We start from the raw sequence: 21,008 nt of genomic DNA, 5'->3' as shown, positions 1-21,008 counted from the left end.
CATATTATTCATACTTACCCTTTTGATCATTTTCAGGACTTGAAATGCCAGAGTCAACGTTTTCAGACCACTAACTAGGGAGCTTCAAAGCAATCCTCCTTCTAAGGCGACAATAAGCTCACAGTCAAGATCATACCCAACCTCCATATCCTAATCATGGCAGCCTCTCAAAAGCTTTATGCTGCTCTTCTCTTCCACTCTCTCTTTCTCTCCATGCTTCCTTTGAAGGCAACATCATCTGCAAGAACACAAGCTGAAGCTCTCATCCAATGGAAAAACAACTTAACCTCTCCACCTCCTTCTCTCCGTTCATGGTCCCCTTCCAACCTCAACAACCTCTGCAACTGGACTGCCATTTCCTGCAACTCCACCTCTCGAACAGTTTCTCAAATAAACCTCCCCAGCCTAGAAATAAATGGAACACTTGCCCACTTCAACTTCACCCCATTTACTGATCTCACCAGGTTTGACATCCAGAATAACACTGTGAGTGGGGCGATCCCATCAACCATTGGCGGTCTCTCCAAGCTCATTTACTTGGACCTCAGCTTCAACTTTTTCGAGGGCAGCATACCTGTGGAGATTTCAGAGTTGACAGAGCTTCAGTATCTTAGTCTTTTCAACAACAATCTCAACGGTACCATCCCTTTTCAACTTTCCAATCTTCTGAAGGTAAGGCACTTAGACCTTGGAGCAAACTACCTGGAAACCCCTGACTGGTCTAAATTCTCCATGCCTTCATTGGAATATCTTAGCCTTTTTCTCAATGAACTTACTTCGGAATTCCCTGATTTCATAACCAGTTGCCGGAACTTGACGTTTCTGGATTTGTCACTCAATAACTTCACTGGCCAGATACCAGAGTTGGCGTACACCAATCTGGGAAAGCTGGAGACCTTGAATCTCTATAACAATTCATTCCAAGGACCATTGTCACCCAAAATCTCGATGCTTTCCAATCTCAAAAGCCTTAGTCTACAAACTAATCTATTGGGTGGTCAAATTCCTGAAAGCATTGGTTCGATATCTGGTCTTCGAACTGCTGAACTGTTCAGTAATTCTTTTCAGGGGACTATTCCATCTTCTCTAGGCAAACTTAAGCATCTGGAAAAACTTGATCTCAGAATGAATGCCTTAAATTCAACCATTCCTCCTGAGCTTGGCCTTTGTACTAACCTCACCTACTTGGCCCTGGCTGATAATCAGCTGAGTGGGGAATTGCCTTTTTCTTTGTCCAATCTTTCTAAAATAGCCGACTTGGGTTTATCTGAGAATTTCTTCTCAGGTGAGATCTCACCTGCCCTTATATCCAACTGGACCGAGTTGATCTCGTTTCAAGTTCAGAACAATAATTTTTCTGGAAATATTCCTCCAGAAATCGGGCAATTGACAACGCTCCAGTATCTTTTTTTGTATAATAACTCATTCTCTGGTTCCATTCCCAACGAGATAGGAAACTTGGAAGAGTTGATTAGTCTAGACCTTTCAGGAAACCAGCTTTCTGGCCCCATTCCTCCAACCTTGTGGAATCTCACAAATCTTGAAACCCTGAATCTTTTTTTCAATAACATCAACGGTACAATTCCACCAGAAGTTGGAAATATGACATCACTGCAAATTCTTGATCTCAACACCAACCAACTCCATGGGGAGTTGCCAGAGACCATTTCAAATCTTACTTCTTTAACTTCTATCAATCTGTTCAGCAATAACTTCTCTGGTAGCATTCCGAGTAATTTTGGGAAGAACATTCCTTCGATGGTGTATGCTAGCTTTTCAAACAATAGTTTCTCTGGAGAACTGCCGCCTGAATTGTGTAGTGGTCTGAGTCTTCAACAACTTACTGTCAATAGCAACAACTTTACAGGGGCATTGCCTACCTGCTTGAGGAATTGTTTAGGACTAACTCGAGTTCGGCTTGAGGATAACCAATTCACTGGAAACATCACTCATGCATTTGGTGTTCTTCCAAATCTTGTTTTTGTTGCTCTTAATGACAATCAATTTATTGGTGAAATCTCACCAGATTGGGGAGAATGTGAAAACCTCACCAATTTACAGATGGGAAGAAACAAAATTTCTGGTGAAATCCCCGCCGAGCTTGGGAAGTTGCCCCGGCTGGGACTTCTAAGTCTGGACTCCAATGACCTGACTGGGAGGATTCCTGGTGAGTTGGGAAATCTAAGCATGTTATTCATGCTCAATTTGAGCAACAATCATTTGAAAGGGGAGATACCTCAGGGTCTAGGCAGCTTGACAAGGCTTGAATCTCTTGACTTATCTGATAACAAGCTGACTGGAAACATATCGAAAGAGCTTGGGGGTTATGAGAAGCTATCAAGCTTGGACTTGAGCCACAACAATCTTTCTGGTGAAATACCTTTCGAGCTGGGCAACTTAAACTTGCGATACTTGTTGGATCTCAGCAGCAATTCACTCTCAGGAACCATACCTTCAAATTTGGGAAAGCTTTCAATGTTGGAGAATCTCAATGTCTCACATAACCATCTCTCAGGAAGAATCCCAGATTCACTGTCCACCATGATTAGCCTGCATTCTTTTGATTTCTCATACAATGAGTTGACAGGTCCTATACCAACTGGAAGCGTTTTCCAAAATGCATCTGCAAGATCTTTTATTGGAAATTCAGGGTTGTGCGGTAATGTAGAAGGATTATCACAATGTCCAACAACAGACAATGGCAAGTCCTCGAAGCATAACAAAAAGGTTCTTATTGGTGTTATCGTTCCAGTTTGTTGCTTATTAGTAGTAGCAACTATTTTTGCTGTTCTGCTATGTTGCCGAAAAACCAAACTGCTTGATGAAGAGATCAAACGCATCAATAATGGTGAGAGTTCTGAGTCAATGGTATGGGAAAAAGACAGCAAGTTAACATTTGGGGATATTGTCAATGCCACTGATGACTTCAATGAGAAGTACTGCATTGGAAGAGGAGGATTTGGCAGTGTTTACAAAGCAGTATTGTCTACAGGTCAAGTGATTGCAGTAAAGAAACTCAACATGTCAGACTCCAGTGACATCCCAGCACTCAATCGCCAGAGTTTTGAGAATGAGATTAAACTGCTGACAGAAGTTAGGCACCGTAACATCATAAAGCTTTTTGGATTTTGCTCCAGGAGGGGCTGCTTGTACCTGGTTTACGAGTATGTTGAAAGAGGAAGCTTGGGAAAAGTATTGTATGGGATAGAAGGGGAAGCGGAGCTTGGTTGGGGCAGGAGAGTGAATATAGTGCGAGGAGTAGCTCATGCAGTTGCCTACTTGCACCATGACTGTTCTCCACCCATTGTACACCGGGACATATCATTGAACAACATTTTGCTGGAGACAGATTTTGAGCCCCGTCTTTCAGATTTTGGCACAGCAAGACTCTTGAATACAGACTCCTCCAACTGGACTGCAGTTGCTGGGTCTTATGGCTACATGGCTCCAGGTAAGCTCACAATCCTAAAAGGGTGCATTCTTAACAGATTATTCTTGTCACTCCAAGTATTCGGAAATTGAGTTTTGATAGCTTTTCTCCCGAAGTCATGAAAGCTTTAACAGGCTATAACAAGGAAATGGGCAACATGGCATAATGCTGAAATGTTTTCTTTGTTCATTCATGTTGCTGGGAAAGGTTTCCTTTTAGAAAGGTCTCACATTTGCAAATCTTGCCTCCTCTCTAGCCAAACAAAACCCTCACAACCGGTCTAGCATTTTGTCATTGTTAATTGCCTGCCTTCTTGACTAAATATTTCCAATGTTCATTTTGATTGCCTGGTGTTTGCAGAGCTGGCGCAAACAATGCGGCTCACAGACAAATGTGATGTGTACAGCTTTGGGGTGGTGGCTTTGGAAGTTATGATGGGAAAGCACCCGGGAGGGCTCTTATCATCAATAAAACCATCACTGTCAAACGATCCAGAGTTGTTTCTAAAGGATGTGCTAGACCCTCGGCTTGAAGCTCCCACTGGCCAAGCAGCAGAGGAAGTTGTTTTCGTAGTTACAGTGGCCTTAGCATGCACACGAGACAACCCAGAGGCCCGACCCACCATGCGTTTCGTGGCACAAGAATTATCAGCACGAACTCAAGCTTACCTGGCCGAGCCATTGGACTCAATAACGATCAGCAAGTTAACGAGCCTACAAAAATAGAGCTTGTAGATTTGGCTGGTTTTGATTTTGGTTTGACAGAACTCCTGGCCAATCAAATTCGTACTAGGCTTTACTTCCTTGAGTATATATATAGACTATAGTGCTCAGTTTTTATTTTCATTGACAACCCTCCTGCCGTAAATTAGTTATCAGAGCAAGGATGTCTGTTTCATATCACGTACAGAACCCTAGGAAGCTGTAATAATGTTGTTTACTATGTTCTTTAGTGTTTCTTTTCTTTTCTTTTTTTATTTTATTTTTCTCAACAATTGCCTAATATATAATTAAAGAATATATTATCATATATTATGAATAAATAAGATTTTTATTAAATGTTACAAAAAACTAATCCATACAAATTTATTATATCTTAGTATATATGCTCATAATTATCCGGATTATGTGTCGGATCATGTGGATGCCTCGAAATACACTCCAATAGCGATGTAATGAATGATTACATTGGTATGTTCATGTGCCAAGTTAGTAGAGATTTAACTCAATACACGAATACCACTCTATAAATATTTGATCTCTTCTCACATGCTAAAGATTTACATATGCTACATGAACCACTAACCAATCATTTTCTTTTTTACCTCGATGATTAACAATTTGCAACTCATCAACTATGCCAACATCATCGGGGATGTATTGATGCAATCTAAAGTGTTGTATTACCCAATCACGGCAATGCATCCCACCATGGTAAAATGGTGTATTAGGACCACTATTATCCATAAAAATCTTAAGGTGTGTTATTGGTGGAATAGGATGAAGACTAATGTAACAGACTTTGTTTCTAGGTTCAGAGGGTAATAGGTGAACACCAGGAACCTCCTGGATTGCTACAACCATTTTTGATTCTAGAATGTAAGTGAGAAATGATTACAATGGACTTTATGATAAGATTGCCTAGGAGTTAGAAGGGTTATGATTTGATATGAGTGATTGTTGATAGGTTGACACAATCGACCCATTTTCTGCAAGTTAAGATTACTTATTAGCATGCAAAGTTGGTAAAATTGTTTATTAGCGAGATCATGCGATTGCATGGAGTACCAATCTTGATAGTTTCGGATAGAGGTCTGCAATTTACATTATAGTTTTGGATGAAGTTCCAAGAAGTTATGGGTACTAAAGTATAATTGAGTACACTTTTCATCCTCAGACAGATGGTCAGTCAGATAGGACTATTCAGATCTTAGAGGATATGTTGAGAGCTTGTGTTATGGATTTTAGAGCTGGTTGGAGTAAGTTCTTACCATTAGTGGAATTTGCTTACAACAATAGTTATCATACTAGTATAGAGATGACGCATTTTGAGGCTTTGCATGATTGGAAGTGTAGATCGTTGGTCTGTTAGTTTGAGGTTGGTGAGAAAAGGCTAATAGGATCAAAGTTGATTCAGATTACTTCAGAGAAGATAGAGGTGATTGAGAAGAAACTTCAAATAGCTCAGAGTAGACAGAAGAGTTACACGGATAAGAGGAGGCGTGACTTAGAGTTTTCTATGGGTGATTATGTATTTTTAAAGGTATCACCAACCAAGAGAGTGTTTAGGTTTGGGAATAAAGGCAAGTTAAGTCCTCAATTTATTGGACCATATGATTAAAGAGGGTTGGAGCAATTGCCTATAGATTAACACTACCACTGAACTTGTCTATTATACATCTAATATTCCATGTTTCTATGCTATGAAAGTACATGTCGCATCCATCTCATATGTTAGAGGTTCAACCAATAGAGTTTAAAGATGATATGACTTATGAGGTGCAACCAGAAACTATAATGGATCGACAAGTGAGAAAGCTTATATCGAAGGATATAGATTCAATGAAGGTGAAGTGGAAAGGCCATTTATGCAAAGAGGCCAAATGGTAGCTTGAGTATAAGATGCGCGAGAAGTATTCTCATCTTTTTTATAGTCTCGGTAAGTGTTCACTAAGGTTAAATCTGACTCTTTTATCCACTAATCCATACAACTCCCTGATTAGAGGTCTTTGTAGTTCCTTATATGAGCTAAGCTATCTGATGATTCCTGCTCAAGGCATTGACAACTATATTTGCTCTGTCTATGTGGTACTGTATGGTAGAATTATAATCCTTCAGTAGTTCCATCCATCTCCTCTGTCTTTGATTTAAATCCTTCTGCTAAAAATATACTTTAAACTCTTATGATCTGTGAAGATCACACAAGTTTTGCCATACAAGTAGTGCCTCCAAATCTTCAAAACAAAAATTATAGTCGTCGTCTCTAAATCATGCGTAGGATAATTCTGTTCATGCTTTTTCAACAGCCATGAAGCATAGTCGTCGTCTCTAAATCATGCGTAGGATAATTCTGTTCATGCTTTTTCAACAGCCATGAAGCATAGTCGTCGTCTCTAAATCATGCGTAGGATAATTCTGTTCATGCTTTTTCAACAGCCATGAAGCATAGGTAATAACCTTTTCATACTACATTAAAACACATCCTAACTCCACTCTCGAGGCATTACAATACATTGTGTAACCACTAGAACCTGATGGTACTGCTAGAATAAACGTTGTAGTCAATCTTTACTTCAACTCCAAGAAAAGTTTCTCACAAGACCACTAAAACTTAACACTTTTCTATGTCAATTAGTCAATGGTGTAAAAATCCAAGAAAAGTTTCCTACAAACCTCCGATAGTGGTCAGCCAAACCCAAGAAACTTTTAACCTTTGTCACTGAAGTAGGCCTAAGCCACTACTTAACTGCTTCAATCTTTTGAGGATCGATCTCAATCTTATTGTTTGACATTACATGCCTAAGAAATGCTACACTCTTCATCTAGAACTCTCTCTTTAAGAACTTAAAACTAATGATCTCATAGAGTTTTAAGCATCATCCTTAAGTGTACCTCATGCTCCTCTCTAAACCTTGAATACACCAAATCATCATCAATAAAAACTATTATAAATCAATCAATAAATTGCCCAAATACCCTGTTCATTAAGTTAATAAAAGTCGCTGGTGCATTCATTAATCCAAAAGACATCATTAAGAACTCAAAATGACCATACCGAGTTCTAAAGGCTGTTTTTTAAATATCCTCCTCCCTTATCTTCAACTGATGATACCCAGATTGAAGAACGATCTTAGAAAAGAATTGAGCTCCCTATAACTGGTCAAACAAATCATTTTTGTGAGGAAATGGGTATCTATTTCTAACTGTCACTCGATTTAGTTGCCTATAATCTATACACAATCTCAATGACCCATCTTTCTTCTTTACAAATAACATCGGGGCTCCCCAAGAGGACACACTTAGCTGGATGAACTTTTTGTCTAACAAATCCTGCAGTTGTTCTTTTAGCTTTCTCAATTTTGCTGGCGTCATTCTATATGATGCCATTCATTGATATTGGTTCAATACCCGAAATCAAATTAATACAAAACTCAATCTCCCTATACAGAGGCAATCCAGGTAAGTCATCAGGAAAGACATTGATGAACTCCCTGACTGTATGGACTTGGACTAACTGGGGAACAACTTTCTTTACATCTACTATATGTGTTAGGTAGCACTATACCGGTGGCATCTTCTTCTTCTTTTGTTTAGTTTTCTTCTTCCTTCTAATGTTCTGCCAGCTAGTTATAGCCCTTCTCATTCTCTAATTTCAGCCATTAACCTCACTCTTCAGCTCTTCTTTTACTCACACAATCAATGAAGGGGACATGCAGCTAGATTGGGTTTGGTTTTCTGTGGAGAAGAGGCAGAGGAGCAAGAGCATGTAGCTGTTGCAGCTGGTCTCTAGGAAGAGAAAGGGTCACCTTTCCTCTCTCCTTTTTGTATTTATACCTCCTCTTAAATGAGGTGGGGGTGTTTGGGTGCTGAATAAGGCTATTATTATCCCTCTTTTGGGTTATTTTTTTTGGGGTTGGCTTTTATTCCCATTCTACCTTAGGATAGGCTAGCCCTCTTCTTTCAGGATTTTTTCTAAAACTGTGTCGCTGTTGATTCAAAGATCGGAACAAAAACTGTGTTGCTGGTGACACAGAATTCAGCAGCGAAAACTGGGTTGTTACCCACTCATAAATTGTCAACGCAATTCTCATCCTATGGCTGACATATAAAATCATCAACGTACTTGGTCTATTGTTAACTTGGAAATCATTGACAAAAATTGAGTCACTGCCGACCCATAAATTGTCAATGCAACCTAGTTCTACGGTTGATGTTGAAATCGCTAGCGCACACGTCCTACTGTTAACACAGAAATCATTAATGAAAACTGAGTCGTTGCCGACTTAGAAATCATCAACATAACTCAGTTTTATGAAAATTGATTTGCTGCCAACTCAGAAATCATTGATGCAATCCATGTCGCTGCCGATTTAGAAATCGACAACGACAATCAAGTTATTTTTGTCTTAATCTCTCTATCATTTAAGCGTAAGGTTTATGCTAGACTTTTCCTTTATCTTATAACACTCCCAAATCGAATTGAACATAGACCATAACCACCCACATTAAATATATCATAAGTATAATCACAACATGCCACAATTTATATCTTTATTCACTTAATCTATATTCATGTAAATTCATCAATCTCATAAAAAAATCAAAGCATTAACATCAACATAAATTCTGTTTCAGCACAAATATGTTTCTAGGAATCCAACAAGATCACACCCCATGTATTTCATTATTTCATTTCACATTTCATGCAAGTTCATCAATCACATGTGAAAAATTAAGGCACTAATCATCAACATACATTCTATTTTAGTTTAAACATGTTCTTAGGGGTTCAACAAGGTCATTGTTATGTATTTCATCATACAATTACATTTTGTCCAGCCCCTTAGTCCTGACCGGTTCATCCTCTAAGTTCATGTGTTCAAGTTTATTCATTTTTTTGGTTGTTATTTTCTGGAAATATATCCCCCATCTAGCCCCTCATTTTCCTTAGTCTTTTTAACCAGTTCTCTTAAGTAATAAATGTAAGAACCCTATCCAATCCCTTGAGGTTTTTTTCTCTTTTTCTATCCCAAAATCCCAAGAAACAAGAAATGAGGTGATGTTCTTTCCTTACCTTATGATTTTGAGTAGATTTAGGAAGGATTTAACATTTTTTTTCTCTTCCTCTTCTCTTGGTTTTCTTTTTATTTTCCTTCTCTTTTGATTTTCTTCTTCTTCTTCTTCCCTCTCGGTTTCTCCTCCTCCTATCAACTTCCAACCAGTTCTAGACCCCTTCTCTTTTCATGTTTTTAGCTGTTTAACCTTCCCTCTCACTTTCCCTTCTCTCTCATGCCTAAGAAAGGCATATGCAAATGGGGTTTTGTTCAGTTTTTTTTGGAAAAAAGGAAGAGGAGTAAGAATATGCAGTTGAACACGTGCAACATCTGCAACCATTTTTGGAAAGAGGAAGGGTCACCTTCCCTCTCTCTTTACATTTATACCCCCTCTTAAATGAGAGAGGGTGTTTGGGTGCTGGTTATCTTTGGTCCCTATTCCTCTTTTGAGTTATCCTAGGGCTGGTTTTATCCTCCATAAATCTTAACCTAGGATAGGCCAGTTTTTCCCCATCATTTTTCCCTAGAGTGGGTCAGCTTGTTTTCCCCAAAGTCATCCTAGCGTAAGTCGGCTTAACACTAAATTTTATTGGGTGTTACACAACATCTTGTTCTCTGACATGATTAATCCTCTCTATGGCTTGGTAGGCAGGTGAAAGAAAAGAAAAGAAATAATTAAGAGAAACAAATCTAAAAAAGCTCTGCAAAAAGAGAAGAATTATTCATAGATTAACAAGATCAAAAAATCCTAGCCACAATCACAACTAAAAAAAATATAGATAATAGAGATAAAAATTTTGAGGAAGAATATTACCTAAAATAAGAGGATTTAGGGCCTTTGTTGCAAATAACAGAGAAAAGAAAACGTAAAAATTTATTGATAATAGAGATAAAGATAAATTTATAACTATTTATTAGTTTATTTCATATTCATGACTAATTAACTTAAGTAGCATAAGTATCTGATTTTTGAACCCATGTTTGATTATTTGTTACTTGGAAAACATAATTCTTGATTAAATTAACTCATAATGCGTGTTTAATTATCATGAATTAATTGCACCTATTTTGATCTCAATGTTCTCACGTAATTAAATCTTGCACGCTCAATGAAGATTTTTATGTAATTAGGATTAATTCATGCACAAATGATAGCTTAATTACAAAGTAAAGATATGTAAAAAAAAACTTGTGTTTTTTCATGGTTGATTTATTTATCATCACAAATCAGATTAGAAAACATACTTAAATTTAATGATTGATATTTAATTATTCTTGAGGAATAATTCTTACAAAGTAAAAAAAATAATTCTCTCTATATTATATATTTTTCTTAATTTGCTTTATATTTTTTAGAATTGATTTCTTTTGTTTTCTTAGCTTTCAAATTTGTTTTTAGTTGGTTTAGATCTCAAACAAAATCCCCCTTTTAATTACTTATCGTTTAAATTTTATATTAGTTGATTTAGTTAAATTAGCATATTTCGTGCATTTTTACTTGGTATGTTTTAATCTAAACTTAAATAGCTTGTTTTGATTGAGTAGTTAAGTTCTAATAATATTATTTATGTGGGATGATACTTTTACCTTTTGTATTACAAAGCATTAATTTTAAGAGTTTAAATTTACACAACTTTGACACTTATAAGATCCCTAAACCAAAAGCTTGTATGAGCCCCGAGACCTAATAAATTGATTAGTACTTAAAAGTGTATTTTTATCAAGGTTTTATATCATCATTTTGCACTTGAAGTATCAATAACTCTTTAATTAAAATATGTTTTATAATAACAAGTCTGATACTATAAGATACCTTTAATTTATGGTAAATGTTCATCTTAAATGCAGGCTTATCACATAAATTAAAGGATTGATTGATGAGTTTAACTACTGAAATTGAAAAGACAAAGAGAGGGGCAAGCTTAGAAAAGAGATGCTGGTTCAGTCCAAACTAGAATATTATTTGGTTATTGGATCATACCTGGAGCTGTAGAACTTGGATTTAGGTCTAGTCTATATGGATGGAAAGCTAAGACATATGCCTAAAACTTTTATAAAGAGTCCAAGATTCAAAAAGGCTGTTTTCAGGTTCAAATTGTAGTAACAATGAAGAAGTCAGAATCTGTCCTACAACTCAGACACTATTCAGTGTTCAGCCTATATCTCGAGTTCTAGAAGTTCAAATGCACCGATTTGTTTTTTGTTGGAAAGCTGAGACAATGTCCTAGAACTTTCATGCGGACTATCTGTTCAAATTTGAATGTTAGCAATGACTTTTTGTTCAAACAAAAAGATAAGGATTGTCACCAAGTCAAGATGTGGCCACCCACTCAACAAGTCATCAAATCAATAGTTCCAAATTTTGGCCTATAAAAGGAGGCATTTGTCATGCATTTAGACATCTTGGTTTTCAGATCAAGATTATGTTATTGCTCTCTCTTTTTATATTTTTGTAATGCTTAAGTTTTGTTTATATTAATCTCTTATTTATATTTTTCATTTCCTTTCCTTTACTTAGTTAACTTATATCTTATTTATGTTCTTATCTTGTTTATTTATGTTTCTCTCTTTCATTATGTTTAGCTAAGTTTATTATGTCAAGGTGAAAAGGTTACACTAATGGTGTAAGAATAAGTATAGTATAAACTCAACATGGACTTTAATGTTTGATACTAACATGTTTTGTATTTGTTATCTTGTGCACTTTTAATACTTTGCTTGTTAAATGGTTAATCTAGATTTATGTTGTATAACCCCTGGTACAACAAATACTTGGCACTTTCATAGCCCAACCGTATGGTATAACCGACACCTGTGCTATGAAAGGAAGTTGATTTGTTGTTAACATAAATTATAATCATGAATACCTGAAAACATTTACAAGTATCAGCATTATTCAAATAAGATAACTAATGTAATCATATTAACAATTTATAATCCGATTGGAACCTTTTTTGTGTGTGGTTTCCAGCTGAGTAATAAAAAGAGTTTATACTATATTTGTTTGAAATACTATTAGTGGATCCTTTAACCTTGACAATTATTTTATTCTTGTTTAATCCTTATATCAATATCACATCTCAAAGCTCTCTTCAAATCCTTTTCTGTTATTATCTATTTCTTTATTTGTAGTTTATACAGTTAACCTCTCTGTGGTTCGACTCCGGTCTTGTCGGGTTATTTATTACTTCAACACTCCTACACTTGGAAGAAGACATCAACTCTTTGATCGTGTCATAAATCAAAAGCCAATATGGATCCCCTTAATTAAAAGGTCTTGCCAATTCTCATGAATCGGATGATCTTACTATAAACTAGCATGTTGTCAAATGTTTGTAGTTAAACAAGAATTAAATGTTATTTTCTTCTTGTTAGATGTATCTTGGTCAAACTTTGGTGACTTTTTTTCAATATGTTTAAGAAAAAAGCCTGCTTTGAATTGGATAACTTTTATGTCATTGTGGGTTTTTTTATATATATATGTGTACATAATGTTTCTAGCATTTATTTACTTTATAGAGGATCTTTATATATTATATTAGACAAATGATTACAATATCCATTAATTATCACAACCCTTTTATAATGAAATATTGGTCTTATAATTCAATTAGACTTTTTTTTTTATGTCATTTAGTGTTTTCTTCTTTTCTTGTATTTTAAGCAATAGAAAGATTATATAATATTATTTCATGTCATGTTTATAAACATACGAAGGGTTCATGACAAACTTTCTCAAGGAAGAATTTTTTAGTAATCTTATGTTTTGATTCATTAAAAAGCCGAGCATTTTAGTTCTTTTGTTTGTTGTTGCTACATAGGGTTAAAATTAAAGCTCAAGTTTTAACTCTAATAAAAAATAACATAAACTTGAAATATTTTTCCCTTAGATATCTAGCTTGGATGTAGAGAATCTAAGAAGGTTCTTAACAAATTTACAATGTTTATTCTCTCATCTCAAAGGATATGCTGATGAAAATCAAGAAGGCGTCCCTTAAAAAATGGGGTTTAATATTGGAAAAAGGACTTTAATTGGACAAATAATTTCTTTTGGAAGCACATGTCAATTATGATTATCTGTTTGTTATTTCTTTCTTAGTTTGTTATTTGTTTCCTAGTTTATCTTGTAGCTTGTAGTCCTTTGGCTAGACAATTTATCAAAGATGAAAACAAAGAATAAAATATCTTTTTTTAAAAAAAATTATATAAAATTTGGAGTAATTCCATTATAGAGAGATTATATGTTCTTTTGTATGATTATCTGTTTGTTATTTCTTTCTTAGTTAGTTATTTGTTTTTTAGTCACATTAGTTACTTGTTTCCTAGTTTATCTTATAGATTGTAGTCCTTTGGCTACACAATTTATCAAGGATGAAAACAAAGAATAAAATATCTTTTTTTAAAAAAAATTATATAAAATTTAGATTAATTCCATTGTAAAGAGATTATATGTTCTTTTGTTTATTATTCTGGGATCTTAATATGAGGCTAAACAAAGAGGTGTTGCATCATTTTGGTATCAGATCATTCCTTGCCAATAACCTATAATGGTAACTGGTATCATATGTTGAACACTTATATTCATAAAAACCCAAGTCATGAGCAAACCAACCTACAACAATAAATCACCCACATCACTAGCGTTTTGGAACAACTTTCTCAACGACTAAATGCTATGGATGAGCATCAGGCTTGAGAAGAACTTAGATCTCCTAATAAGAGGGGGCATCGTCAATTTCATGAGGAGTTGCTTGATGAAAATAACAGGGTTGAGGATGAGAATTTGGAAGATTAAGACTTAGAGAGTTTGAGAAATATCAACCTCAGTTTCAACATAACAAAGAAGTATTTCACTGAAATCATGATAGGCATGGTTTGGATTATCAACCTCTTGATGAACTCATTAAGAGGATGAAGGTGGATATGCTTGAATTTTATGGAAAATTAGAGTCTAATGCTTTTGAGGATTGGTTAACGACCATTGAAGATTATTTGAATGGTTTGCTATAAAGGAGAATTGAAAGGTTCATTATGTCAGAATAAAATTGAAGGGATATGAACAAGTTTGGTGGAGAAGTGTGGAAGAACAATTACGCCATACTTGGCGTCCTTCAATTTCTAACTAGGAGGAGACAAAAGAAAGGGTGAATGAAAAATATTTTCTTATTGATTATGGGCAAATAATGTTTGGAGAAATGTTACAACTAAGGTAAGGACCTTTAATTATGGATCAATGCACAGATTGTTTCCATGAGTTGACTATCCGTAGCAGGATTATAGAAACTGAACAACAAACATTGGCTCGATACTGTAATAGATTGCATGGTGATCTGCGTAAGAAAATATTGATTACATGATTAATCAATGTAGAAGAAGCATATCAACTAGCGTCATGTATTGAAAAACAATTGGGGGTGTCCTAAGCCAAAAAGTTCATCATATTGCTTTTTACAGTGAAAAGCTTAGTGAAACTTGTTTGAAGTATTCGACATATGACATGAAGTTTTATGCTTTAATTCGAACTATTAAGTATTGGCATCCAACATTGAGGACTCACTACATCTGTTCTTGGCATATTTTACAAGCTTTGATTATATTAAGAGGCAGTATGCTGAAGATGATGACTTTGGCAAAATATAGGGTAATTTACCTTCCAAAGTAAACATATTTGGTGGTGAATATTCTTTGAAGGATGATTAACTATTTTATGGTACTAGTTTGTGCATTCCAGAAGGTTCTTTCTGTGAATTCATAATCACAGAACTCCATGATGGTGGGTTAGTAGGACATTTCGGTTATGATAAGACTGATTCCATGGTTGTTGATTAGTTCTATTAGCCTTGGATACGTAAAGATATGTATAAGGTGGTAGACCATTTTCAAATTTGTCAGCTAAATAAAGGAACCAAAAACTAAGCAGGACTCTATACTCCTCTCTTGATTCCAGACAAGCCTTAGCAACATATTAGCATGGATTTGTTATGGGTTTGCCTAGGACTACTCGGCAGCATCACTCAATTATGGTGGTTGTGGATTGTTTTTTCAAAAATATCTCACTTCATTCCGTGTAACAAGTCCTATAATGCTTTGAAGGTAGCTATTCTATTTTTACAAGAGGTAGTCCGATTACATGGTATCCTAATCTCTATTGTATATGACAAAGATGTAAAATTTGTAACTTACTTCTGGGAGACATAATGACAAACATGGGGACAAAATTGATGTTTTATAGTGCATTTCATCCCCAAACATATGGTCAGACCGAAGTGATCAATCGAAGTCTGGGTAATTTATTACAATGCCTTGTTGCCGATAATGTCACCAACTGAAGTCTTGTGCTCCTACAGGTGGAATTTGCTCTCAATAATTTAGTGAACAGGTCTACAAGGAGCACACCTTTTGAATTGGTCTATGGTTGTTGGCCTTGCACTTCCCTAGATCTCAATCCAATACCCTTACCTTCTCGACTAAGTGAAACTCAACTTGATTTTTCTAACTATATGAAAGAAGATGTTTATGAAGAGGTCAAACTACATCTCTTTCTTACCAATAAGTCATGTAGTTTTTGCAAATACAAGGTGCAAAGATAGGAAATTTCAATTGGTGATGTTGTCTTTGTTCTTTTAAGATTAGAACGTTTTTCTCCAGGGAGTTTTACCAAACTACATGCACAACGTGCTAGTCCTTTTCGAATCGCCATGGAATTAGGCATCAATGTATATGTCATAGAGTTACCTTCAAATCTCGGTATTAGTCTGGTCTTTAATATTGAAGATATCACTGAGTTTGAAGATGATGCAGATGAATTGACTACAATTTTAACTACGGAGGCCATGAAAGCATCAAAACCTCGTGTCACTAACATTATTGATTCTCGAGATGAAATTGCCTCCATCTTTGATCATTAATTTTTTTCAACTCGTCGAGAGGGATATAAAAAATATTTTGTGAAGTGGAAAAATCAACCCATTTTAAATTTAGTTTGGCTACAAGATACTGAGCTATCTAAACTTATTTGTTGATTATGTTCATTATAACTTGTTAGAGTTGAGTTCTTCATGGAAGTCAGCAATTAATGCAAATCAAGAAGGTGTCCTTAAAACATGTGTGTTAATGGACAAGGGAATTCTATTGTACAAAAAATTTCTTTTGGAAGCACATGTCAACCATGATTATTTATTTGTTATTTTTTTTTTCTAGCTAGCTATTTGATTCCTAGTTTATCATGTACATTGTAATCTTCTGGCCGGACAGTTTATTAGGGATGAAAACAGAAAACAAAGTATCTCCTTTTTTTTTCAATGATCATATAAAATCTGGAAGATAAAATAAGAATTTATCATCTTAATGTTGTATGATTATTGGAGAATTTTGAGCTTTTAGTATTACTTAGCCATATTATTTCTCCCTCCATCTGAATCAAATAACTGAAGATAGATAGGACTTACATTTAGAAAGTCAACAAACACTAAGGAACATATCCTTCAAAATGTGTAAATAAGGAAATTAAACCAAACTATATATTCTTATTTTAATTGCTAAATAATACATACTAATATGTCTAAATAATACCAAAAATCTAGAATAACCTATACTGATACAACATTAAAATCCCTGCCTAATAATTTTTTTCCCCATCATTCTATTCCTCCAGGAAAGAAACAAGAGATAATAATAGCAGCAAGCATTCAAATTTCTATTTCTTTTTCTTGTGATGAACTGGTATGCTGTTTTTGAATGTGCTAAATTTCAGTCACAAGTTTGACAGGAAAATTATGCCAAAAAAGTAATCATGAAATATGACAGACCATTATAATTTCTTTCTAGGGGTTTTATGCTACTGAAGATGGTGAAAGAAGGGAGGGGAAAGAGAACTCGGGCAAGCTCTTCAGGACGCGCTCAGTCATCCATGGAAGGATCTGCCGCAACCTTTATCTCTCATGCCAGCACTAACTGCAAAAGAAATATGCAACGAGGAAAGGCGTAGAGATTAACTCAAACCACTTGCAAAGACCAGAATAGCAAAGTTTGAATTAGAATCATGATCCTCCAGAAGCAGGATTTGGGATGTTCTTCAAAAACATGGCCCTTGCTGCTGGGTCGGTCGAAAAACGACCAAGCACAGCTATTGTAGCTGTACTGCTTCCAAATTTCTCAATACCTCTGGAAATCATACATGTATGGTTAGCCTCTACAACAACCATCACATCTCCACCTAACAATGAAGAAACAGTCTCGGCAATCTGCCTGGTAAGTCTTTCCTGTACTTGGAGCTTGAAACCATAAAAATGTACTATCGACTGTAAATGAGATCTACTGAGAGGGGTGGTTTCTTCAGCACAGTAGTACCCAATATGCACAACACCATAAAAGGGAAGTAAATGATGCTCGCACTGGGACCAGAATGATAGACACAGCTCAGTATATGTCTGTTGTTTATTATGGCTGACTTCCCCGTTTTGTTTAAGAGGATCCATCCTGCCACAAGCAACGCCATTCAGCTTCATCTCCAGATTTGGGCTTTGGAAGTTCATCAACCACTTGACAAAACGACTGGGAGTTCCAACAAGCTCTTTCCGTAATGGGTCTTCACCCAAAGAGCTGAGAATTGAAGTAACTGCTGTAACCATTCCTCGGTTGGGTGGCCCAATAACTTTAGCACTTGAGGAATATCGGGATGGACACCAACACTGCTGCACAGAGTCTTTCATCTGAGTTTTATCCAAGTTTATACCTCTGAACTTCAGGAGACTTAAGAAATCACCCCAAACATCAGCTAATTCATTTTCAAAAACACCTGAACCTGAATGGACCGCTGCCTTAACCCATCCTTGGTGATTGGAGTCAAGAAAAAGTGACTCTATATTTGGGAACTGGATATGTAAACATTGGAGTACGACGGCAACACCGGCTGGCATGATGCCGTGAAGCAGAGCTGAGCAGATTTCATCCGCCAAACGCTGTGGTTCTTGGAGTCGTTTGGCAAACACATCAGCAACTCTAGAGAGTTTGCTTAATCCTACAACCCTCTGACCAGATGGGACATAACCTATTTGACACTTAACCTGGAAAGGAAGCAAGCAAGATTCGCAGTATGAAAACAGGTCAAGATCCCGAACAATCACAAGCCCGCCTGCTCCTCCTGCCTGACCAACTGCATCATCCAAACCAACTTCCGGAAACAAAGCACCTTGCAAAATTTCCTTTACCCCTTGTTTATAACCTGAAAAATTGATAAAGGACTTGTCACAGTGAGTACTTAGCAGAGTCAAACTTCCCTTTATAAATCAAATGATATTTGAACCATAAACTCATTTCTTTCTCTTCATTCTGTATCAGAAAATTACACAATTTCAAAAGATTGTTTACACTATATTCGGAGCCGTTTAGAGCCTACAAGGCAGCTTTGGTAACTTACACTGAACCACATGAAAGAATGCCTCAAAGGGAAGCCTCAAACTCATTGAGAAAAGATAATTCGGTAATTGCACAGGCCAGGAGGTTAAAAAAAGAGAGGCAAAGAACCAAGCAAAGACACTATAGGCCAAAAGCAAAACACAACCATGTAATGACAAATATTGTTTAGGGCTGGAATGCAAGTATGAAAGTTTCCTATCCAAGTTCATATACGAAGAGCAAACAGTTGGGCACTTGCGTCCTTGATTCAGAGAGGAGTGATTATTAAACAAACAGCAAGTGAAAACAAAATTAGAATCTGTAAGGGAAAACAACCTTTGGTTCCTTCTCGAAGCGCTTTGGCAACGCGAAGTGGGGTCTTTTTAAGGCCTTCTCTATTAATATCCTCACCAAGACCTTGCAACAGAACTTTCACAGCATCCTCGATAGCTACAGTCTCTGGTTGGTCCTGAATTCCCAGACCAAGGCAATTAAGTTTCACTCCATTCTCAAGTTCTGCATTGAAATGTCCCTCATCCAAAGCGCTCATTGACAAACTACAAATGCCACCAACTCCCAATCCTAAAAGATTCAAAGAAGCAAAAAACAAAAAAGCTTATCGAATCAAACAGTTACCGATGAGCTGAAGAAATTCAATAACAAATCAGAAAGAATGTTCAGATATATAGCAAGTCCAGAAGTGGTCAATAAAGCACCAAATCAAATCCTTTCACCTCAAAAAAAAACAAACTTTCATGCGAGATAATGTTAAATTTGAAAACTCTGAGTCACATAGGTGCCAAAACAAATTGCAATATTCGAGAGAGATGAAACCCAGCAGAAGAAGAGCAAAACAATGATGGTTTGGGCAAGTGCTAAAAGTAGATATATGAAAGATAATAATAGAAGCAATACAGGAGAGAGTATATATGGGCTTAGAGAGAGAGGGGGCCGGCAATGAGGCAAAGCAGAGGCTAAGTGGGGTGGAGAGAAACGTAGGGTAGCCGTTGACCATACGAATCTGTGGATCCTTTCGGCTTTCTTCTCCTCATCGAAATATGGGTCCCGATCGGATGAGATAAAAAACTAAAAACCAATTGAAACAAAAAAAAAAATTTAATTGAAAAAACTAATTAGAAAATTAAAAAAAAATTTGATTCATTTAGTTTTGGTTTTAAAAATCTTAATAGTTAAATCAATTTATATGTTTGGAATTCTTTTAAAAGATATGAATTTGAATTTCAAATGGATTTCAAATCATAAAAAGTAGAAAAAAAAATTAAGAGGGGTACATGTGATTTGTAAATCAATTTCTTTTAAAATTAACACTGAAAATACTATTTTAAAATTATCCTTTCTTTTTTCTTTAACAAAAACTTTTCTCTTTCTCACGAATGCTAATTTACTACATACAACTCAATTTCGGTAGTGAATCACAATTTCGCTATAGACAACTCAATTTCGACAGCAAATGCTAATTCGCTACAGACAACTCAATTTCGGCAACAAATCACAAATTCACTGGAGAACACATATTTTCGGCAGTGAATGCTAATTCGCTGCATACAATTCAATTTCAACAACGAATCACAAATTCACTACAGAACACACACTTTCAGCAACGAATGCTAATTCCCTACAGACGCGCAATTTGTCATTAAGTTCCAGTAAAGTCACATGATTTTAGTATGAATACACGTATACATTTTCAATTCCAGCACATAATCTGTCATCAAATCCCGGCAGAATTACATGATCTTAACATGAATACACACATGTATTTTCAATTCCAACACATAATCTGTCATCAAACCCCAACAAAGTTACATGATCTTAACATGAGCACACATGCATTTTCAATTCCAGTATATATTTGTCATCAAATCCTAGCAAAGTTACATGATCTTAACATGAACATATACATGCATTTTCAATTCTAGAACATAATCAGTCATCAAATCCCAGCAGAGTTACATGATCTTAACATGAACACACATGCATTCTCTTACACAATGCATCCAGGCCAACCCCATAGCTATGGCCGACCCTCTACCATGTTTTGTTCTTTTTGTTTTATTCATTTTCTTTGTTAGATGTTCTAGAAAGTGGCCTCATTTCGTCTCTGTTTCCTTATCCTCTTAGTTGATTTTAGTTTCCTTCACAAATAACCTAGGGATCATAGGTCAATTTTTTTTCTTAGGGACTCCATCATTTTCGGTTCTAAGTCTCAAGAACAAGGGGGGAGACTACATGACCCATACCTTTCAAATCTAAGTGGATTTGGATAGTTTGGTAGTATTCCTTCTCTCATTCTCCCGGTTCTCCCCCTTCTTCTTCCTCTATCGGTTCTCTTTCTTCTGTCAGTTTGTTCCTACCCATTCTAGCCTCCTTTCCCTTCCTCTAAGCAGT

General features: G+C 36.0%; 2 protein-coding genes across 3 annotated transcripts; one reads left to right on the top strand and one right to left on the bottom strand.

Moving 5' to 3' along the window:
• On the top strand, nucleotides 1-4,406 carry LOC133682115 (MDIS1-interacting receptor like kinase 2-like). The gene is made up of 2 exons (XM_062105378.1): nucleotides 1-3,451; nucleotides 3,791-4,406. The coding sequence occupies exons 1-2, from the start codon at nucleotides 157-159 to the stop codon at nucleotides 4,153-4,155; spliced, it is 3,660 nt and encodes a 1,219-aa protein (XP_061961362.1). The 5' UTR covers nucleotides 1-156; the 3' UTR covers nucleotides 4,156-4,406.
• A 12,303-nt stretch (nucleotides 4,407-16,709) lies between these two features.
• LOC133683116 (GTP cyclohydrolase 1-like) lies at nucleotides 16,710-19,642 on the bottom strand. 2 transcript variants are annotated; one of them, XM_062106641.1, is made up of 3 exons: nucleotides 19,515-19,642; nucleotides 18,936-19,181; nucleotides 16,710-18,426 (listed from the first exon to the last, which is right to left on the bottom strand). In XM_062106641.1, exons 2-3 carry the CDS (start codon nucleotides 19,147-19,149, stop codon nucleotides 17,243-17,245), a joined length of 1,398 nt encoding a protein of 465 aa, XP_061962625.1. In that variant the 5' UTR covers nucleotides 19,150-19,181; nucleotides 19,515-19,642; the 3' UTR covers nucleotides 16,710-17,242. The 2 variants fall into 2 exon arrangements, with proteins under 2 accessions (XP_061962625.1, XP_061962624.1); XM_062106640.1 differs by having other exon boundaries at nucleotides 19,334-19,638.
• Between the last annotated feature and the right edge of the window lie 1,366 nt (nucleotides 19,643-21,008).

This window comes from Populus nigra, chromosome 2 (genome assembly GCF_951802175.1).
Source record: "Populus nigra chromosome 2, ddPopNigr1.1, whole genome shotgun sequence".
NCBI classification, from domain to species: Eukaryota; Viridiplantae; Streptophyta; class Magnoliopsida; order Malpighiales; family Salicaceae; genus Populus; species Populus nigra.
This window is presented reverse-complemented; position numbering and strand designations above follow the sequence as displayed.

Bases quoted from the DNA above. Each gene is read 5' to 3' on its own strand.
- LOC133682115 (XM_062105378.1), top strand. From the start codon at position 157: ATGGCAGCCTCTCAAAAGCTTTATGCTGCTCTTCTCTTCCACTCTCTC. The intron at 3,452-3,790 runs GTAAGCTCACAA...TGGTGTTTGCAG, and splicing joins TTATGGCTACATGGCTCCAG to AGCTGGCGCAAACAATGCGG.
- LOC133683116 (XM_062106641.1), bottom strand. From the start codon at position 19,149: ATGAGCGCTTTGGATGAGGGACATTTCAATGCAGAACTTGAGAATGGA. The intron at 18,427-18,935 runs GTTGTTTTCCCT...TCAATTTTTCAG, and splicing joins GCTTCGAGAAGGAACCAAAG to GTTATAAACAAGGGGTAAAG.